The sequence below is a fragment of the Momordica charantia genome (assembly GCF_013281855.1).
Source record: "Momordica charantia cultivar OHB3-1 chromosome 3 unlocalized genomic scaffold, Mcharantia_2.0 BLBB01000003.1, whole genome shotgun sequence".
Classification (NCBI taxonomy): Eukaryota; Viridiplantae; Streptophyta; class Magnoliopsida; order Cucurbitales; family Cucurbitaceae; genus Momordica; species Momordica charantia.
Window position 1 is genome coordinate 18,886,944 of NW_028275161.1, and position 23,037 is coordinate 18,909,980.

Sequence of the window (23,037 nt, forward strand, 5' to 3'; positions counted from 1 at the left end):
AGTATATAATAAGTATCTTAATAAAAAAATTGAAAGTTAAGAGATCTATTAGACATGTTTTATTTAGTACTTACAATCCTAAGTTAGAGAAGCGACCTTGTACTTTAACCAAGAATTATCTCAATTAAGATGGTTGCTTATACGAAAATCACAGAAATAGGACAAGTCCTGCACTCCAATTGGTGAGAATGGAATGCCACTAATTGTTTTTTAATTAACGGTTATCAAACTGGTCCTAAATTCTTATAGTTTTGAATGTGAATATCCATTGAAGACCAACCACGTCTATCACAGAGCTTGCAGATCATAATAACACACGGATCTTTCATCTAAATGCACTTCCTTCACACTGTAGTTAAAGTAAACTGAACTAGTTTACATGATAATATAAGGAATGTAGAGAAATTATGGTAAACTAAGCTGCATGGTAATGATAAAATTACCACAAACATAGATCTTAGGATGGACTTTATCGTCCAGCATCACATCACAATTATAAATCAGTAAAGAAATACCAAAAGTTTCAAACTTGTGAAAAGGTTTGCTTCTTTGATGAATTTCGTCACTGCACTGGAACTTCCCCTGGCGGTCTGCATCCATATCAAAGGTTTGAAATATTAGTTTCAGCTTACAAGATCAACAAAACAAACCATTGGCACAACATTAGTGACATTAAATGAGTTAACAATAACGTTCGATATAGCAGAGAGAGGATGCGGTATGGGGAATGTGACTAACCCAACCCCAATGCAGTTGGGAAGATGTTATGATGCAGATGACAATGACACACCTATATAAAATCTCATTCATATAGTTGGCTTAAGAAAACTAAGATAATAATGCACAACTAGAAATAGAATATAGAAAATGAATATATGTGCGTGTCTAGCCAGCTTGCAGGTACCTCGAGGATAACTGCGTGACTCTACTGTATTTGGTTGTCAAAGTAAAGTTATTTGTAGGATATTAAATCTTCGGTACGTGGTCACTATGGTTTGAACTCATTCTATCTAAACCTTTTATTATTTATATTGACCCTTAGTGATCCTGACTCAACTCAGGATGGTTAAGAAATAAACCTGCAACACCACAAGATGTAGAAAGATTCAAAAGAATAAACTAATATGTCAAGAGCCTGAAATACAAGACAAATAAATATCAATGAACTTTGTAGAGGAAACAGAACTTCGTTTCATAAAACAAGGAGTAATGGAAAAGGGGAATAAAGAATCTCCTAGCCCTAAGGACAGAGGGAATCACCAAAAATCTTTCTAATTAGCACACGAGAAGCTAATAAAATTACAAAATTTCCTATCAAGAGAACTCCAAGGAAAAGAAATGAAATGCAGCAAATTGAACTCAGAAACATCCCTTAATGAAACAATAACATTTTTGCAAAACGTCAACAAATAAATGCTGGCAGTTTCAATACATCACCCGCAGCTGTTTTCATTATGGATGAAAGAAGTAATTCTTCAAAAGAACAAACCTGAATTTATCAATTGGAGCCTTTCAGTAAGTCAAATAATCCACAACAACTAAGTAAAGAAGTCCTTCGTGCCACTATTGGAACTGAAGCCGAAGTCTTCTACACAAATGACGAAGCATGGTTATATTTGATTTATTGAGACTTGCAGCAAATCACAAATGATAAAAGAACTTAGCCATACCTGGTTTTTGAAGCATATTGGAGTCTCAAATTCCATAGCAATGGCATCGTATTTACTTGCACAAACAGGAGGAGCAACTGACGAAAGAAACATCTTGTCTTCCATATATTTGGACCCTTTTTCCATCATCCTTGAAGATTTCTGATTGTTCTCCATCGATACAGGTAAAACTTTATCCTCATTTTGTTTTGGTAGTGAATTAAGATTATTAAATGATGATGCTTCAGTTCCATCGCGTAGGTTGGACAATAAAGTATCTGCATCTTCCTTCAACCCAGATGTAACGGAATCAGAAACCACTGAATTCTCAGCAGCTGCAACTTCCATGAGGCAAATTTTCTCTGTAGACACAGTAACCTCAGATTTAACTGAATCAGAAACCAGAGTAGTTTCAACCAATGAGTTGATGTTCTGCCCAACTGGTGTAGATTCACTTAGCCCAATGGCTGCAAATGAAGATTTATCTGCCTCGTCGTCAAAAACATTGGTATTATAAGATGAAGTATATGCTTCGGCTTTCTTATCAACAATGCTACAGTCAGCTGAACTATTACTAGAGTTCTCGTCGTCCCTTTCATCAAATTTCTCGCCAGACTTAATGTACTCGATGTTGATGCTTTGACCAGCATTATTCTGTGCTGATATTAATTCATTCTCATCTTCAACAACACCATTGCCATCAAGTCCTACTTCTTGGATTCTTTCTATATCCAGAGATATATCCTCATCCACAGTAGACAAAACATATGATGCGTCATTCTTCTCCAATTTTTCCTTGTCCGAATTGTGGCAAGCAGGATGATCATAAATGGGATTGACCTCCCTACTTTCAAAGCTTCTCCCATTCTGACTCTTAAAATCCTCGTCTCCTGCTAAATTTTGTTTCAGTTAGAAGCTTAAAGCGTGATGCAAATCGTCTACGCGAAGGGAATCTTTTCTCCCCACCTAGCAGCACCCAGAAAAACGGAAGAACCAACAGCCAATATCCATAATATACATCTAACAACTCAATTAGACAACAAACCAGATTGATAATAGTTAAGGTTACAAATTGCGATTCAAGTAAAAAGAAGTCTTAATTAGTCTGAGTGGACAGCATGCAGTGTGCACGAAAAGTACATAGAAAAGCATAATTTAACCAAAACCACAAGCAATTCGATCGTAATGGTTCAAACAAAAGAATGCAAAATGGACGAATCGGTAGATAAGTGAGGGTAGATTGGATAGGATCACATTGAAAACAAAACCAAACAACAACAACAACAACAAGAACTATTATTGATCTTGGGCAAATTAAACTATTACTTGAGGAATTGATTTTAGCCTCCCTTTCCTTCTTTTTCCTTGCTGCTTTTCGCTTCTTAACACCCGACGGCATGATTGGCCCCTACTCTAGAGTCTTCAATCAATGAGATCTTCTAACGCAACCGAATTCCGTATCTGTGTCTGCAATTATACAAACAACTGAGCGAGAGACAGAGAGACGGAAGAATCGGAGAGAATGTAGGGCAAGAAGGGGGAATGGGTGGGAGAATTATTGTGGATTTCAGTGGGAGATTCGCGAAAACGCCATTAATGGAAAGCAAGTGAGCTTATAAAGTGAAATGAGTTTGATTTGGTTGGTTCCATCGTCTTCGCGGCTCTGTCTTTCAAATTAAAACAAGACTAAGAGTACGCCATCTTTTCAAAATTAAATAACTATTTAAGATCGATAAAAATTTTAAAATATATATCAATAAAATATCATTAATGGGACTATTTTTAACTTATTCGAAATTTAAAATAGGCGAAATGTAATATTTGTTAAATTATATATTTTTATGATTTTTCAAAAAATATCAATTCACGTATATTCATATAAAATTGAGATTTCGATATTCCGTCTCGATCACGATTCGAAATCTTGTTGGAAAGTAAATCCATTTTCATTATTCTATTTCACTTGTTTTGATATTTTTCTAATTTAAATTAGAGTTTATACTATATTAGATGTTTACATTTTAAAGTTCTAATAATATTTTTTTAAGATACGGAATGTTTAGGGTGCATTTTGTTGGGTCTGAAAATTTTTAAACATATTTAAAAATTGAATTTAAATTAAAAAGATGGTTGAATATGTGTTTAGTAATATATTTGTAAATTAGTTCATAGCTACAGCCAAATCTAAAATTATATTAATTAAAGTTTTTATTTTTTTAAATGTAATTTTACATTTTAAAGTTTCAAATTTAAAATCTTAAAACAATAAAAACAACGGATTGTTTACATAATTTTTATTTAGTAGCAAATTCATGTGTCTAAACATGTTGATAGACAATAATTTAACAGTACATCAACCTTTTTTAATAAATTCTGATATATATATTTTTATATGATAACCTGGTTGATAGTTTTTAATACATTGGGGCAAAATTGAAAACTTTAGACTATATTCAAAATTACTTAAAAGATTACAAACTGTTTTGTATATATTATGCTTTTCTTATTATTTAGACGTGAAACGCTCCTTTGATATTTTATCCATATCCTTAAACAATGTCTGTCCAAAAAAAAAAAAAAGAAAAATCCTTAAACAATGCTTACTTATAATAGTTCACACGAACTAAAATTTTCTATTACTAATTATTTAAATACAAACATCTCAACTTTACACTACAATGTTTTGTTCTTTGTTACAACTTACAAGAATGCATGGTTTACAATACATCACACATTATTTTATACAAGAATGCATGGTTTACAATACATCACACATTATTTTATCGAAACTTACGATAAAGAGCCTAATGTATAATGCAAAAAGCATTCTTCAATCTTAAATACTAAATTATATTTGCAATGGAATCTGATTAGCTTTAATTTTCTTATTTTATTTCTAAGAAAAACTAAATTAGATAGATGACATGTTTGTTTCAAAATATATATATATATATGAACTGGTCAAAATCCTTTTTATTTTTTTAGTCATTCTCTTAGTTGGAAATATATGTTACTTAAAAGCTATGTTCACTTTGACATGAAAGACCAAAATTTTACATGTTGAATAAGTATCCGTAGCTATGAATTTTACAATATTGTGATCATGAGTTGGTTAAATAGTGCCAAAATGAGCATAACTTATCGATAATTAATATATATCTCATTGTGGTTGCGAATTCGAACCCCTATCCTCACATATTGTACTCCAAAAAAATAAAAAAAAAATAGTTAGTCAAATAGTATTTTATTTAGTACACGTGGGAAGATTTAAACCCACAAAAATATTTCATAACTAGTTAGGTTATGTTTAGATTAATTGACCTAAGTAGCATTGAAGCATCTAAATAAAAGTAAATGAGCTTTAGAAAAATTAGTAGGGACCATACATAGATTAAAATTCTACGAATCCTCTAACATTTTAATACTATAGGGTCATGTTGTTGCGAGACTAGTCGAGTTGGTCATGACCTCCAAATAGGAGAAAAAAAAAGAGGTTAAAAGAACACCTACTTTCATTAAAGTATCGATTTGGTCCATGAATTTTAGTGTGTGACGATCTAGTCCTTGTAGTTTTCGTTAAGATTTATCATATATGTAGATAGATGTAGGACCATATGCGTTTCTAAATTACAAAAACTAAATAAATTACAAAAACTGAATCATTATATATAAAACTCAAAATTTAATTTTTATGAGAGACAATGATTAAATATTTACAAATTTTAAATTATAGAAAATAAATGATTACCTACGTTAAATGGGTTAAGTTATTTTTAATTTAAAAATATATAAACTAAATTGTTGCCCATATATTTTTTTACTTAAATTTTTTTTTTGTTTTTTGTTTTTGTTTTTTTTGAAGATTCGCTATTATTGCTAAAAAAAAATCATTGTATTATTGATTGTTACCCTTTTCAAAACTCTACGTCCATCAGACGGTGACGGAGCGAGGGGACACGCTATTATTCTACATATTGGTTCCAGCAGATCACAACTCAGTAGGAACAAGATTAAGGGAGCAAGGTCCGGAGCTAGCTGGTGGCTACGCTCGCAGATCTTTGAGGAGCGACGAACCCACCGAGTTCTGAACTCATTACTGCCACCGGTATTGACGTTTTTCCTGTTGAATTTCATCGATTCTGATTCATCCTGAAGTTGAGGGGGGCAGACGCAGGAGAATTAAGCCATGGATGCGCTCAGAAAGCAAGCCAGCAAGCTCAAGGTTCAAGTTGCAAAGCAACAGCAGGTGATTTGAGAATTACCTTGTTTCAGTTTCTTGATCTTGTCGGTTTAGTTCCAATTCTGGTTTATGGTTTTTGATTACTGTTGTCATTTTCCCCGGTTAAGGGGAGGAAAGCAAAAGTCAATTGAGGCATCTTAATGGTACTGTTTCTTCTTCAGGGTCGTTATCATCCTGTTGTTAACTTTAATTTTAAACTGATTGATTTAGTGGTCTGTTATTCTTAGTACATGTAGTGAAATGCTGAAATTTTTATCTTCCCTTTCCGATCTTACATATTTCATATATAGTAATGGCAGTATCATATGGAAATAATTCCAAGTCTGAAACTTCTGTTCTGTTCTCGTCCCCTCTTTGGTTGGCTGAGTTAGATGCAAATTGTTGATATGTTTTTTGGTGTCCCCATGTCACTGCAGTTCTGTTTTGAACCCTGTTTGCGGTTCTAAAACTAAGCATATTTGATGATATTTTTGTTTAGAAGACATGATCACTGCAAGGCAAATAAACCAACTTCGCAAATGTTTTGAAGTTTATTTATTTGGTTATTGTTCTTATATCTTCAATTTAGCTGGGCAAAGGACGTCCACTTTTTGGATCTTGATCATCATCTCAAGTTTCAAACTTGCTATATGGAAAGAATAGCAAAGAATAAAAAATCTATAAGAAAGAATTACTTTTCCGAATTTTCAGGCTGTAATAAAGCAATTTGGTGGGACCGGCTATGAGCATTCAGATGTGATGGTGATAGATGAGGCTGAGATGCAGAGACATCAGCAACTAGAGAAACTATATAGATCAACTCGTGCCGGAAGGGTAACATGTTATGCTCATTTTTAACCGTTATTTATAAGTACCCAAATTGCACCAATTCCTTTCTGTCATAAAGACATCAAATGGTTTTGTATTAGCAACTATTGATCATGATATAGTGAATATTCAGTACTATGCATATGCAAAATCCCCCTTTGATAATGTTAATAATAAGACGATGCTTGCCCAGAAGTTAACGTGAATACAGATAAAAGAAGAGATCTGGGATTTGTGGAGTAAATTGGTATATTAGTGAATGACACTTGGTCACGAAGTCAGATGTTTGAAACCCCCGGGAGCATCTTGTATGATATTAGGGGTGTATGGTGGTTGGTTTAGCATGTTTTTAAATCCGACTGGCTTGATTAATTAGTTTAGTTTTTGTTTACTTACAAACTAAACCATGCCAATGGATAGTGCAAGGTTGGCTTTTTTTTCCCCTTTATAAGGACCACACTATATTGATTTCTATATATATATATATTTTTTAACAAAATATAATATTTTAAGGTACTTTGCAATCTAGATTTGAATGTGACCAAATGTGAGTAAGGATTCAGAAAAAATATGCTATATAATGGTTATTATTAATACCATACCAATTGTCAGTAATAAAAATGGTTCTTATTAGTACCTGGGCGATCCCCTTTGCCCTTCCTTACATGGGGTCCACAGTCATAATACCAACCTACAGTGAACTTTTTTCTAATCCTTTATGGTAAGCTGGAGCTAAGCTCTTTCTTACTAAAGTGATCACGCATGGCGATCCACTTTCTCCCTTCCTCTTTATTTTAGTTGTTTGTGTCCTTAGTTAGATGGTTGATCAGGTAACAGAGAGGAATTCGATAAAGGACTTTTGCATTGTAATTGTAGAGGTGAGGTTCATTGTTCATTTTCAATTTACTTATGACTTAACATTAAAAGAGCTGAATGCTCAATTTCTGGTATCAATTGCGATAGTCGGAAATCACACAGCTATATCTTCATCATATTGAACCATTAGGCGTACGAGATTCCAAACTTCTCCCATGAAGAAACCTTATCCCGAAAACTTTAATGTTTGTTTGAATCAATCTACTTCAAGTTACTTATTCTAATCATGAACTTTCTGCTTCCATTTAAATCGATTTTGTTATACAACCTGTTCATTTATTTCTATAGGATTTCCAGAAAGATATTGTTAAAGCAGGAGAAGCATTTACAGCCATAGGCCATAGGCAAATGGAGACAGGTGAAAATTCTGCAATGACGTTATGATTTGACTTTACAGCATGTCCTTGAGATATTTTACTGTGCAAAATAAAGAGTTGACCTATTGGTCATTCATATGTTGGACAATTGTATTAACTCGATTTTATCAAAATCGGATTTCATGTTTTCCTTCATAATCCCTGTGTTCGTCAGGAAACAAGTTATCTGAGGATTGTTGCAACTATGGAGCTAATAATATCAATGAAAATATATTAGCAAAGGCTGCATCTATATATGGTGATGCTCGTAAGCATGTGGAGAAGGAACAGGAGGACTTGATCAAGCTTTTATCTTCACAGGTTGGTGTGAGCGCTGGTTAATTTGTTGTGTTTGAAGTTGTATCCTTGCATTTATATAGAAACTTAACATCTTCCAATTTTATTGGATGTGTTCTCTATGCTTTCTTATTTTTATTTTGTTCCCGAGTTGACAAGTTGAGGATGGTAATAGAACTTCAGTGATCATATTTTGTCTTTTCACTTAATAAATTGCGATGTTCTCAAGTATATGGGAATGGAACCTCTTTCATATTGGTTGGAAGCACCCCGACCCTGGCATCTTTTTTGTGTCAACTTTTGTCAAAATTTTCAAACCATCTTGCCATATATGTGATTTTCAGATTATTAGCAGAATGAAAAGTGAGGACTCCGTGAAATTTGTGGCTTTTTATTGGTGTACCCTTTCCAAAGGTTTTGTAATTATGCTACTTTTTTTTTAGGCAACTGGAGCAGTTTGTTAAGCTCCTATGGCCCCTCAGGTGGATCTCCTCTCCACCTTTTCTTTTTTGTAAAATTTATTGTCTTTTGCTGTTTTGCACTGTTTTGCAATAACAAATTTGTTCCTTCTCAAATTAAATAAAAAGTGCGGGCCTGTGCGCGTAAGCTCGTGTGCGTGTGCGCATGTGTATGTATGTACATATTTAATGGAAATCTGACCTTTATTTAGAAATTGAAAGAACATACACGAGAAAAACAAAAAAGAATCAGCCCTCCACAAAGGAGCCTGAACTGAGAAACAAAAAATTCTCCAATTTCTCTCGAATAAAATGTCCATAAGATAGCAAGAAAGGTTGCACTCATGGGGTTCCAAAACGGTTGAAGGAACAATACTTCCTCCATCATCTAGCAACACTGGCTATTATGACCCAAGAGCACATCAAATGTCTCCAAAATATATCTCTAATCGAAGTTGCAAAATGACATCTCTATTCTCTATTATACATGATCCAGACCCTGCACAAGAAATATTTTAAATATCTTTATTAACTATTAAGCAAAGAACGAAAAACTTCTTAAATGCAATCATAAATTTTAAAAAATTGTATCTCCTACCAATAGTAAATAATAAAGAAGAACAATGACTCTTGGTTTCCCAAGATCTCTTACAATTGTAGCAGCCTATATAGTTTAGAAACAAACAACAAAGATTCGACCACAAGCTCATGTTTGTTAAGATATTAAGTTTGTTTGTGCTGAAATTATTACATGTTTGCTGTAGTATTTAGCATAATCTAAACTCACATTGCACCTTCATCACTGTACTATCCCATGATCGAACATGGTTGAAGAATATGCTGTACCCCTTTCCTTTCTCATGAGTACCCTTAAATTAGAAAAGAGTGTCACATTGTGTGCATATGCTCTCTGCCTTTATGTACATCTTTTAGTTCTACCCCTTCCTTGAGTTAATTGTGGTTAAACTTCTTTTTATTATTATTATTATTTTTTTTATAAGAAACCGAAAAACCAAAATACATATATAAAGGCATACAAAAAAGAAAGCCTGGAAGGAGGAACCCTAATTAAAGAAAGGGCTTCCAATCCAAAAGAACTTTTTAATTATATATATTTTTTAAATTGATATAACTAATGTTCAAAATTGATATATGCCAAAACGAGCCTAGCTTAGCGATAATTAGCGTATATCTCCAACCAAGAGGCTGTGAGTTCGATCCCCCACCCCCATATGTTGTAACAAAAAAAAAAATGAAACTGTCATGGTTGGCACTGACTTATTTTTTCCTCTCTCGCTCTCTCTTTCTTTTTATATTTAAATTACTTAACAAATAATTTAAACACGGAAGCTGTTGATTTTTCAGATTTTAGATCCATTGAGAGCAATGATTACTGGTCCTCCTCTAGAAGATGCTCGAAATCTTGCTCAACGTTATAGCCGAATGAGACAAGAAGCAGAATCACTGGTATTAAAAGTTTTCATCTTAATCATCAGTTGTATGCAGTACTGAATTGTTGGTTCTTTTTCCTCCCCATAAACCTTGATTTTTTACTTTTTCTTGTATTTGTAAATTTGTAAGTTCGGAAAATTGTACTGCCTTCTCAATTATTATTCAGGCAGCAGAAATTTCCAGAAGACGAGCACGTGTGAGGGAATTTTCTAACCCTGAAAATGTTGCAAAGTTACATGCTTCAGAAGCAAAAATGCAGGAACATAAAGCAAACATGGCAGTTCTTGGGAAGGAAGCTTCAGCTGCATTAGCTGCTGTTGAAGCTCAGCAACAGAGACTCACTTTGCAGAGGCTAGTTGCTATGGTGTGTATGCATTTTGTTTTAATTGGACAAAACACAATGTAAAGCATGCATTAACTAGTTAATATATGTTAATTCATGGTTGGAATGCTGTGATGAGTATGATATTCATTATGATGCTATTAATTTGAAGGTTGAAGGTGAAAAGACATATCATCTCAGAGTAGCTGCTATCCTTGGGGAGGTTGAAACAGAGGTTAGTTTCTCTTGAAATTTTTGTTACATCTACCATCATAATTAACTTTATGGATTGTTTCGTTATTTTGTTTAGATGGTCACAGAGAAACAACGAAAAGAGTCTGCTCCTCCTTTGATCTCATCAGAAAATCACTCAGCGAAATCATCATTCTTTTTGGCTGAAGTATGCCTCTCATTTACCATTAGTATTTTATTTTGAACCATCCACTTTTCATCTTATTTTGAACTACTTTTTCTATATTCGCAATACAACTTGTTTGTAGGATGTCTGCTGTGCGAATACTTTACCCCATTCAAGTGCCACTTTATTCATTATCTAGTTTTTGAATTCCTTTAATTCCTTCATAATGGCTTTCCAAGCTATCAGTTTTCGAGAGGATGGAGAAAAATAGAAATAAGCAAGTCAACGTTTGAGGGAAACAAGGATAATTCTGGATACGCATGCAGCTCCGAATGAGTGAAATTGGTCCCATTTACTCAACCAAGAACTGACATGCTTTCTGCTGTGGTTTATTTGGTGATGAGCCTTGCGGAAATATAGCTAATATTTGCAATATCAATAATCTGTCCTTTTGTGCTGCTTAATCAAATGTATCTAATGGTTGGTTCACTTGGAGTTGGACAACCTTTTGCTCTCTTTTTCCCTAAAATGACCTCAATTTTTTCCATGAACTGGCTCCTTAGATATGCCGTTTATTAATTGGTCATAATTTATAAATCTTTTGTAATATGTGCAGGCGGTGCATCCTTTTACTCCAGCATCAGAGAAAGAACTGAGCTTGTCAGTTGGTGACTATGTTGTCGTGCGGAAGGTACTTACTACTTTTTATCTCCTTAAGACAAACTTCTCAATTGTTTCAGTTTGTTTTCAAGTTCGTATGTTGCAAATTTGGACGCCTATAAATGTCATGAACTGTGACTAGAAAGATCTCGAGGACATAATTGCATCTTTTCTTCAGAACCTAGTGTTAGTTCTATTATATTAGTTTTCTATCATCAATTTTTGTCTTCTTTCTTGTTTATTCAAGTGATTCAGTGACAAGTCATGTAACTTGGTCTTGTTGTTAGTCTCCAATCCCTATGATCTGATACTAGTGAATCAAATAATTTGTTAAAGGGGTCTGATTGCAGTAAAAAAATAAAGTTACACTTTCCCTTATTCAATGCATAATGTACAGAAATAAATTTGGGAGAGCTTAGTGTTTGATTGGTTGGAGCCTTGATGCAGGTTCCATAAAGGTTGTTAGTGTTCATTTATTAAGTTGTCAATGGTTGTGGGGCTTTCAAGCAACAGGGGCTTCGGTAACTGTTGTGGTCTATAAGCATCGTGGATTGGTGGGTAAACTGGATAGATAGCCTCTTGGATATTTCAGAGGTTTCCAAAATTATCATATCCTAAAGTTTGGTACCTTTGTCCTCTACATCAATGTAGCTTCTCTCTGATTTTAAGTGGATATATGTTTGTTGAAATACTATAGATGCTCTCACTTCTAAGTCATTTATATCGGTTTTCAAATTTAGTTTTTCATCCCAGTGGTGCCAAGAACAGAAAGTTATGGTGGATTTGAGTTATTAGTATCATTAATTTTATAATCATTTGGGTTTTTGGGAAAACTGAGGGGAGCTAGGATTTTAATCTCAAGTGTAATATTATTGTTGTTGGGAAGGAAATATGTAACGCCAAAGAAAGCCTAAGAAATTCTTTTCAAAAAATTTCATAGAAAAGAAGTGGAATAGAATTTGTAACGCCACAATGATGAGCTTGTAATATTTCCATATTCCATACAATTTAATGATGGGATATCTTCTGCTAGGCTGTCAATTTATTTTTATTATTTCTTTAAAGAGTAAATTTGGCTGTCAAGTTAGGGGCACCACATTTGTTTTGCGAACTCTCTCTTAAATATTCGTTGAAATATTGGTATTATTTTGATATACATCTTTGGTTGAGATGTGAAAATTGAGACAAATCGTACTCCAACGAGGGAGACGATAATCCAAGTTTTGATTCGATCATTTTCCCCTCATAAAATGCACATTTTATATAAGATTTGTTTGTACCTTGTGATTTTGGAGATGAAAAGTAGTGTCGAGTCAACCTATTTCATGTCCTACAATTTTTAAGCTCAAAGGGAAAGTAAAACTTCTAGAATCTATTATATATTCTGCAACCTGAAAATCGACATATTTATGCAGGTGAGCCCTTCAGGATGGTCAGAAGGAGAATGTAAAGGTAATGCTGGTTGGTTTCCATCATCATATGTGGAGAGACGCCAAAGGATTCCCACTTTGAACACCGTTCCTGAAGCCTTTTAATCAACATCCGAGTGCATATTCCACAGTTGGCTTCATTCAGGACAGTAAGCAATGTTGCCCCAATTGTTCACATTTGTTTGTTTTCGATGTCATTAAATTTTATGTATTCTTTCCTCAACATCATGGTCTAGATGTGTACTTGTATAGTTAATTCTTTTTGTCTTCTTATTTGGAAGAGAGATGGTACAATTGCATGAACCGAAGCAATCTGCAGCCTTTAGCTATTCATATTGGCAAAAACAATTGAGTTATATTTAGCATTTATACTGTTTTGTTGTGTCCATCTTTAACATGACTTGAGGAACTAAATCATGAGTGTTTGAGTAAAGAGTCGATGAAAGTGAACCACTAAGATGTAGTTAGAATGATAAAGAAAGGGTTGAGACATGACTAATATGAACCAGACACAATTAAGACGTGTTAATCTACCACTAAATTCAAAAACATACAGGTTCGGGTACTTTTAATCTTTTTAATACATCTTTAACTCTCTAATTTAGGCAACACGATTGTCGTATGTATGCTCGACTTCGGTTGTGGGTGCTATAGGTAGGAGTACATTATGGCAGGATCAGTCACCTGGGCAAATCAACTCTCCTCCAAGAAGAATTGTGCTATGCCCCTCTGATCCCTATAGAGCGAAAGAGCTGCCTGGTGATCCCTAGGTTGCAGCACGTCCGGTCGTTAACTCCTCGCACCGCTGCCGCCGTTTCTAGGACCGACCGACGCCTAGATCCAACAAGTGGGCAACCGTATTATTTGGAATGAAATGATATTGCAGGGTGGGCAACTGTATTATTTGGAATGAAATGATATTGCAGGTTTGAAATGCATGATACCATATTATTCTACTACGAAACCCTAAACTCACACACTTGATATATTAGGTTATAGATTTTGTTATAGGTGATGTCACTTTCTCAAACATATGTCTTGGATGTTGTTTTGATTTTTGAATTCGAAATAAGTATAACATATATCTCTCCGTGTACAGTGACGGGTAGCATTCAACTTGCCCATGATTCTTATAGCACACCCAGCAAACAACCCGTTACTCTGCAATTGATTTTTCATTCTCCTTTTCTTCATGTCAAGAACCCATATGAAGGACCAACAAAGATGCACATGTCCCATCCGTGTTTTTCATCAAAGTTTCATGCGTTCCTTTTTCAATGATCTCCCCATTCTTCATCACTACTATAATGTTAGCTCCTTTGATGGTAGTGAGTCGGTGAGAAACAATGACGGTTGTTCTATTCACCATCACTGTTTCTAATGCATCTTGTGCAACATGCTCTGACTCAGTGTCGAGTGCGCTTGTTGCTTCATCAAGCAAAAGGATTTTCGGATCCTTCAATATGGCCCTTGCAATGGCTATCCGCTGCTTTTGTCCTCCAGATAACTGCATACCTCTTTCGCTCACAACGGTGTCGTAGCCATTAGGCAATGAATATATGTTGTGTGCATTAGCTAGTTTCGTTGCTAAAATTATCTCTTCCTCAGTGGCATGTCCCTACTTGCCGTAAGCAATATTGGCACGACCGTGTCGTCGAATAGACTCGATTCTTGACTAACCAAACCTAATTGTTGTCTCAACCAACTAAGTTTGAGTCTTTTTATATCTATTCCATCGAGAAGAACACAACCTTCGTCAGGATCATAAAATCTCTCTATCAGATTAATAATAGTTGATTTTCCACTCCCACCTTCACCAGCCAAAGCAATTGTCTGCATTTTAAGTTTTCAAAGAAGTTTGAGTTGTGATGTTTACGTAGTACAAGTAAGGTCATAAACTCAGTCTTCTACAATTAATTGTTTTGCAATCTTCAAAGACATACTATTCAACTCCAAACTTTCCAATCTAAACCAAACCGAACTTATTACCTATGAATCAAACATTTCTTAAATGGTTGATTTATGGTCATCTTTCAATATTTCTACCGAAATAAAACAGTTAAATTACAAGTTTAGTCCCTCAACTTCCAATTTTGTGTCTAATAAGTTTATGGAGTGTCTAGTAAATCTATAAATTTTCAATTTTGTGTCGGATAAATTCCTAAATTTTCAATTTTATGTCTAGTATGTCCGTGACCTAATCGACGTTTTTTAAAATTTACAGGCTCTTATCCTTGGAACATTGTATTTCATTTTCATTATTTCAATGAGAAGTTTGTATCTTGTTCCAAAAAAATTTACGTGTTTATTAGATACAAAACTGAAAGTTAATGGTTCTATTAGACACAAAATTTAATTTTATGTAGAATAGATAAGTTAACTTAAAGAACGACCTATCAGACACAAAATCGTAACTTCAAAGACATATTAGACATGTACAGTTCGTATATCTATTTAACACAAAACTGAAAATTATCTATTATACACTTTTTTAAATCTTGCTATTTATTAGACATAAACTAAAGGACTAAACTTGTAGTTTAAGCAATAAAACAAGCTATAAAGCATGTGGTGAGTAGTTTACGTGATTTAGTACAGAACTATATATTTATTTAGTTTATATATTTAAAAAAATAAAAAAATCTCTAATTTTCAAATTTTATGTAACCCCACCATTAGCTCGTTTGCCTCAAAATTGAAATCAATAACCAGACCATAGTCCTTCAAATTTAAATAATAAAATTAACATGTTAAACTTTAAAACGAAGTTATATGAAATTAATATATCATGAAGAACGAAATTGAGATTTAATTATTATTATTTTTACATTTCTCTGTTTAGGTGTCACTAATTGAGTACAGTACAATACCTTAGTCACTTCCTTCGTGACGGAATTGTTAACGGAGAAGGCGAAGGAATTAACAAGCTCTCCAAAAATGAGAATCACCGCCGGCTGCGACAGCCCGTTGCCGACGGCGGCCACCGTTCCGACAATCATCAAAACGACGTCGAAATTGTCTGCAAACGAAAAAAGCTTGTAAAACGGTACTTTCTCTTCATCTAATAATTCACTTCTCTTCTGATCTCCTTCTCCATCTCTCTTTTTCTTCGGTTCTCTTTCAAAGAGAGACGAAATCCAAATTCTACTGGCACAAGGCACATACCAGCGATTGAAATTACAAAAATAATATTAATAAAAATCTCTCAGTTAATTTTCCCCCTCAAATTAAAGTAGAAAAAAAAAAAAGATATAGAGAGACAAAAAGTGGTGGTGCTTTCATATTTATCCCTTGATAATGCGTCCCCATTTATTACTTTTTGGGTCGGGTGCATGATAATTGGATTTTGACAAAGTACTCTTTTAAGTGAATAAATGCTTATTCCATCGAAAGGTTAAAACAAAAATAAATAAATATTTTGAGAAAATTTTACTTTTTTATTTATTGCATTTATTACTTTTTTATTTTTATTTGAAGGGATTTGCCAATAAAAATATTTTGAGAAAAGTATATTTTCCGGCCGGCGAGAGCGACGGCCGGAAAGCAGAACCCAACAGCAAAACCACCAAAAAGAAGTTGAGATGAAGTGTATGAATTTCCCAACCTGCAACCGGAAAACCCAAATTCAGAAACCCGGTGTCCTTCGGGTTCGGGTTGATGGGCGGGTGTGAAATGACCTTTTCAGCATCTTCAACAAGAACAGTGTCAGCACAGCAGACATCCGGCCGGCGACGTCGCCGGCGATGGTCTGAGTGTCGAACAAAGCAATGTGTTGTCGTAATATTGTTTGTAAGTACAGACCTAGAATCCGTGTCGATTGTCTTTGTCCTGTTACCATCCAACACGACACCCTCTGCCATCCATTCATCATTTCCATCGTTTCACCGTAACAATATATTTACATCTTCTAGGTGAAAAAATACAGTCTACTCTTTTAATTTTAGTCGCACAATAATTTAACTCTTAATTTTAGTATCAACTTCCTATGGTTTAAATTTTACAACAATTTAGTTTTAAAAATCTCATAAAAATTAAATATGGATTTTTATCATACAGAGCTTACATTTGATGCAAACTAATTTATTTATTGTCAAAACGAGCATAGTTTAGTGATTGATATATATCTCTAACTAAGAAGTTGTGAGTCTTTTTAGTTGTAAGTAAGTGTAAATTAGTGCGGAGTTAAGTTCAGATCAACTACAAACTTAGATTGTTACTAATTTAAGAATATAAGAAATAAATTATTATGAATTAAAATTGAGGAAGCAGATTGTTGAAAATATGGAAACAAATTTATTGTCCAAAATCACTTGTCTTTGAATTTTTGCCATGCGTGTACATGATTTTCCTTTCACTTGTCCTCTTGTCGTTCTTTTCTTAAGTTAACGTTTGTTTGTTTTGTGTTTTTTTTCCCCACATTTCTTACGATCAAATTTGAATTCTTAGCCAAAATTTCAAAGTTGAAAAAAGAAAGATTAAAATTATTTTCTTTAGTTTTAGAATTTAATTTAGATTGTGAGAACATAGCAAAATAAAGAAATACATTGAAGTATTTATACGTTAAATTTTCAAAAATATCAAATATTAAAATAAAATAATTAATATCAATTCGGGCCTAAATGATTGTCTAGTTAAAAATAATCAAATAATTTGGTTATTAACTTTTTTTTTTAATTGTACTAAAAGAAATATTTACAAAAAAAAGTTACTATATATTTTGGTTATTAGGATTACCTTGTCATGCACTTAAGACTTGTTTCACAGTCAACTTAGGTGGTTGAAATACATGCTTGATCGCATGTGTTAAATATATACTTGAATCTACCGTTTTTATTTTGTTAAAATAAAAATAATAGTGAGGACTAAAATGACTTTTTTTTTTTGGTTTAAAAATCAAACTAGACATTTGAAAAGTTTATGATAAAAAAATATAATAAATCTAAGGATTTTAAGGACTAGAAGAGCATGGACTTTTAATTTTATGATCAATGTATCAATGGTTCTAATGAAGTAACGTCCATTTATAAGTGAAATGTATACTCACATAGAAATTAAGTAATGTCCGTTCCAATATCTAAGTACACGAACTTCAAACAAACCTAAAAATTATAAAATCACACGTTGCTTTTCACATTAAATTATAGAACTTAAACATTTTAAAAGGTTTCAATTATGTCCTTAAACATATATTTTTATATTAATAAATTTTCATCATTCTTGTATTTTAATGTTGATACACACATTAGTAGATTAAAGACTAAATAACAAAAAGGATACTATTTCTCATCAGGGAACAAAAAGGAAAAATAAACTAAAAAGAACGACCCAGTACTCATGGAAAGAATTTTTACAATCAGTTAAAAAGTAAATATTAAGTTGGTGGTGTAACCACTCCGTACATTACCTATATTTAAATATTCGATAATATCTCAATATGAATATAGTTTAGCTATTAAGATATCTTTTTTTTTCATAGATGTTAGAGGTTTAATCCTTCTCCTGTTTTTGTTATATTAAAAAAAATAATTTTTTTCAATGTGATAATTTGGAGATTTTTTAATTTGATGCCTTTAGAGTATTTAGGTTAACCAAGGTAACTGATTTAGTGACCATTTACATAAATGAAAAAAAAAAAAAGTAAAATCGACTTCGACAAATGCATGTTTGAATTATATAATGATTGTCCATGGAAAAGATATTAAATTCGTACAAAAATTTCTTTGACAATCATGTGTGTGGTAGAATAAAATAGTTATCTTGTGAAATTATTTAGTTGGTATATGTATCCAACTCAGACACTCACATCTAAAATAAATAGAAAAAGTTTTGTTTGTCTTTCAAATTTAGATAATTAATTTTTCCTTTTTGTTGGATTTGTGAGATAGGATATTCTTTTTTCATTCATTCTTCCATGAGGGAAATTGACATAAATGGTCCACTGAAAAAAACTATTTGCTCAAATGGCCCACAATTGAAAAATTGTTTTCAATGGACCACCATATTAAAATAATGAATCTAAAAATGTTGGAATTACGTTTATACCCTCAATTAAAAAACAACCGTTGGTTTCCCTCTCTTCATCTTTCTCATGCGTTTCAACTTCTTCCCCTTCTTCCTCTCTTGATCTTTCTCGCTCGAACCACTGAAGTTATTCAAGTCACTTCTTCTTCCTTCTTCCTCTCTTAATCTTTCTGGTGTATTTCTTCCTATTCATTTCGCCCATTTTTCTGTTATCGTGCGTGCTTTTCAACGCCTCGCGGATTGTTCCCGTTGAACGCCTTCACCTGCACCTCGCCCGCGAAACCAAGGTTAGGATCTCATCTCACTAAACCTACACTTAATAGTAATGGGTCATGTTTAATTTCGCTGTGGAGTTCTTCTTTGACGTTGTGGGTTTAGGGTTTTAGTTTGAACAATTATGTGAAATATTTATGTCTTTCGGGCGAATTAGGTAGAAATTGTCGTGTGTTTTGAGAACCTCTTGAATTGGATTTATGGCTTTCTACGGTTTCGGGCGAGATTGATAAGTTTTTAGAAAGTATTTAGAATTCGTTGGAAAGTACGAGCAAATTGGAGATCTGGGGTTAATTTCTTGGTGTAATTTCTCGGGGTATCCCGGGTGAGATTCAACGAGAAAAAGAGCTTCGAAGAATCTCGTTCGAGGTACCACGAGAAATGAAGGTTGGGGTGCTTTGCGTCTGTTAAATTTCTCGGGGTTCTCTCGGGAGAGATACGAACGAGAAAAATCCATCTGAGGCATCTCGTTCGAGGTACCACGAGAAATGAAGGTTGGGGTGGTTTGCGTCTGTTAAATTTCTCGGGGTTCTCTCGGGCGAGATATCGCCCCGAGATATTATACAGCTTCACATTTCTGTCGGCTGCTTTCACGTTTTATCTCGAGCGCTAAGTGTGATATGTTATTTCTCGGTGGTATCTCGCCTTGGATTGGCACGAGAAATTGAACATAAATTACGCTCGAGGTACAACGAGAAAACACCCGAGAGAATTGTGAAGCTATATAATTTCTCGGGGCGAGATCTCGACCGAGAATTCTTCCAGAATTTTAACAGAACATTGCCTGACCTTTTTTTTTCGCTTTGTCATTTTAAATTTGCATATGTTTTGTATGGCTATGATATTGAATTGTGTTTTTACTTATATTCAGGTTTAAAGTATGGAATTGAGACCGAAAATTGACCCTGCAATCTATGCATCTGCAAACGTGTCCTGTTTATCGCATCTAGCGAAGACAATGACTGCTATTAAGGGAAAATTGGCCCCTAGACAGCTAGCCATGTTTAGGAAAACCATATTTGGTCATTTGTTGGACGTGGACTTCGTTTTTAACGGGCCATTGGTACACAATATATTACTTAGAGAGGTTGAGGATAGTACGACGGACAGTATTAGTTTCAACCTGTTTGGGAGGAAAGTGTCGTTCGGACGGAGGGAGTTTGACCTTATTAGTGGCCTTAAGTATGACGGGAGCCTAGTTAGGAAAGATACTCATGTTCATAGACTTAGGGCTCTGTACTTTAACGATAGGTCTGACCTTGTCTTGAGTGATTTAGAAGACCTATATGAAGCCGCCCAGTTTCAGGATGACTTCGATGCGGTTAAGGTATCCATTGTTTACATGGTCAAAATGGTCTTGCTAGGGAGGGAGAGAACTGTGAAGTTCGACCAGACGCTGTTAGGAATAGTGGATGACTGGGAGGTCTGCTGCAACTACGACTGGGCGTCCCTATCGTTCGAGAAGATGATAGGTAGTCTTCATCGTGGCCCAACCAAGATGGCAAAGGATGGAGGGTTGAGGAAATCATATAGCCTGTATGGTTTCCCCTGGGTGTTCCAGGTATGGACATAAATACATTTCCAATATTTATGGATCGTTTGTCATCGGTTATGGTTTATAATGTGACTCTCTTTTTTAAACAGGTGTGGGCGTACGAGGTGATATCTTCCCTATCTGGCCGGGTCGCAAATAAAGTTTTTAAGGATGCAGTACCACGTATCCTCCGATGGAGGTGTGGCCATTCGGCTGCATGGCATGTGCTCGACTGGGAGATTTTTCGGTCTACAACGGTAAGTTTGAGTTGGTTGTTTGTTGCATTGCAAATTAACTCTTATATTTACCGCGAGGGTACCTTATGATTCACACAGGGAAGAATGCGAAGATTAGAGGCAAGTGATGCTGAGATGAGCTTCATGAGGCGAGCCTTCGAACCACCTGAAGCAGATGACGACGACGCCATGGATGTTGATGCTGGGCAAGCGGGTGTACGTGAGGGCATAGAGGATCCTGCTGATGGTCGAGGCGATGATGCTCGACCACAGTCAGGTGTATGTGAGGGCCCACAGGAGCCTGATGTGGGCCAAGGTGATGCTGTTGGACCATCAGCTGAGCGTGAGGGACGAGACATCGGTGCGGACATTGCCGATTCTAAAGGTCAGAATAACGTTCGCACATCTAGCATGCACTTGAGGAAGGTTGAGAAGCGCTTGAAGAAGATGGACAAGCGTATTGGCGAGCGTATATCTGGCATGGAGGCTGAATTGAAAGCAATCAGGAAGTATTTGAGGCGACTTGCTAAGGTACGAAAATTTGTACAATAGTCAGTTGTTATGGCTTATACTTTTGGTTTTTTTTCTACTTGTTATTAACGTGTCGCTGAATATGTAGAGCTTACCTGTTGACGCGGATGACATGAGGAGAAGAAAAGGTACCGACCCGGGCGGTGGTGCTGGCCCGAGAGATGGTGATGAGCCGGGAGATGGTACAGATTCGAGGGATCGTGGTGATCCGAGGGATGGTGGTGGACCGGGAGAGAGCACCGAGGCGGATGCCGGTACTGGGCTGGGAGATCCTATCGAGCAGGATGCCGGTGCTGGGTTGGTTGATTGTACCGCGCCTAATGTTGGTATTGCAGATGGGTCGGGAGATGTGGGCGCCGGCGGTGATGACAAGGTGGTCGATACTGTAAAGGTACGTACTATATACGTCGCGAGTTTGGACATTCAACTAAGTTTTATTGAACTCACGTGGTTTGTTAATGTAGAAACATGATGAAGCAGTCGAAGAACTTCCTCCGACTCACGATCGGGTCATTCTAGGACCCGACTTGGGGGGACATCCTACACCGAAGTGTTTGGTATGAATGGTTATGTGATTTATGTGTATTCATTTTCCACTGCATTTATTAATAATTTTTTTTTTGCAGCAACACGAATCTGGCAAGGATAAAGTCGAAGAATGTGTCGAGTCAACACCGGTGGAGCACATTATTATTGATTTGCAATTAACCGATTCCTCAACCGACAAGGTACGTAGTTGGTTTCTATTGTCGTTATGCTTAGGAAATAATTGTTATTCTAATAGTACCGCTTTAGGAACATTACATGGACGATTTCACGGATTCCGACGTGGAGGAAACGGGGGAGGTTAAATCACACGTGGATGGAGATGAGGTTCGTGTGCTATTGCAGCCAGTTGCACCACCGAATCCGCGACGTGGTTCTCGGAAGAGGAAGGCATCGTGGAAGCTTCGTGGATCGTTTGTGGTCATGGAGGACGGGAGGAAGAAGAAGGTTATCCAGTATGATCCACTAGTACGGATCCCTCCTGAGCAGGTCACCAAGTTCCACAATTGGATGAGTAGCCCTACCATGAAGCATGCGAAGTGGAAATCGTGCTATGGTAAGAAGGACAAGACGTGGTTTCGTGACCTTTTAACGTCGGACAAGTGGCTGACCAGCGAGGTACGGAATCAAAACTATACTATTAATTTATAGCGTTGTTTTCATGTGTGTAACAATATCGGTACGCATAGGTAATCGATTCGTTGTTCATGTTCACACGGAACAAGCTGGAGCAGCGTCCCGACTTGTGCTCTAGAGATTCACGACTGGTGACATATTGCTTGCGGTATGCTTTTATGTAGTTTTATAAGTTTTGCGTAGTATTATAGGTTTTGACCATGATCTAATCATGTTCTATTGTCAACTGTAGAACTTCTTCCGCCGGACCGATGGTATATACCAGAGATTGATCGCCCCCAATGCCATTCCAGCAATAGTGTCGGAAGAATATGACTGGGAGAGTCGATACAAAACGATCATGAGCTATGTCGAC

At 35.3% G+C, this 23,037-nt stretch overlaps 2 protein-coding genes and 1 pseudogene across 7 annotated transcripts; 1 reads left to right on the forward strand and 2 right to left on the reverse strand.

Annotated features, from left to right (window-relative positions):
- Nucleotides 1–323: 323 nt before the first annotated feature.
- Nucleotides 324–3,334, reverse strand: LOC111010624 (uncharacterized). Of its 4 annotated transcripts, none has more exons than XM_022284104.2 (4): nucleotides 2,976–3,334; nucleotides 1,671–2,542; nucleotides 1,490–1,585; nucleotides 324–590 (listed from the first exon to the last, which is right to left on the reverse strand). In XM_022284104.2, the coding sequence occupies exons 1-3, from the start codon at nucleotides 3,046–3,048 to the stop codon at nucleotides 1,499–1,501; spliced, it is 1,032 nt and encodes a 343-aa protein (XP_022139796.1). In that variant the 5' UTR covers nucleotides 3,049–3,334; the 3' UTR covers nucleotides 324–590; nucleotides 1,490–1,498. The 4 variants fall into 4 exon arrangements, with proteins under 4 accessions (XP_022139796.1, XP_022139794.1, XP_087977887.1 ...); XM_022284102.2 differs by having other exon boundaries at nucleotides 1,490–1,588; nucleotides 2,976–3,333; XM_088121761.1 differs by having other exon boundaries at nucleotides 1,671–2,539; nucleotides 2,976–3,331.
- A 2,304-nt stretch (nucleotides 3,335–5,638) lies between these two features.
- Nucleotides 5,639–14,001, forward strand: LOC111010797 (SH3 domain-containing protein). Of its 2 annotated transcripts, none has more exons than XM_022284355.2 (11): nucleotides 5,639–5,895; nucleotides 6,580–6,702; nucleotides 7,861–7,930; nucleotides 8,104–8,249; nucleotides 10,049–10,150; nucleotides 10,302–10,499; nucleotides 10,630–10,692; nucleotides 10,768–10,857; nucleotides 11,432–11,506; nucleotides 12,891–13,054; nucleotides 13,511–14,001. In XM_022284355.2, exons 1-10 carry the CDS (start codon nucleotides 5,836–5,838, stop codon nucleotides 13,008–13,010), a joined length of 1,047 nt encoding a protein of 348 aa, XP_022140047.1. In that variant the 5' UTR covers nucleotides 5,639–5,835; the 3' UTR covers nucleotides 13,011–13,054; nucleotides 13,511–14,001. The 2 variants fall into 2 exon arrangements, with proteins under 2 accessions (XP_022140047.1, XP_087977834.1); XM_088121708.1 differs by having other exon boundaries at nucleotides 13,560–14,001.
- Nucleotides 14,002–14,100: 99 nt separating this feature from the next.
- Nucleotides 14,101–16,167, reverse strand: LOC111010904 (ABC transporter B family member 9-like; annotated as a pseudogene). The gene is made up of 2 exons (XR_015789734.1): nucleotides 15,776–16,167; nucleotides 14,101–14,738 (listed from the first exon to the last, which is right to left on the reverse strand). The product of XR_015789734.1 is annotated as an ABC transporter B family member 9-like (transcript).
- Nucleotides 16,168–23,037: the final 6,870 nt, after the last annotated feature.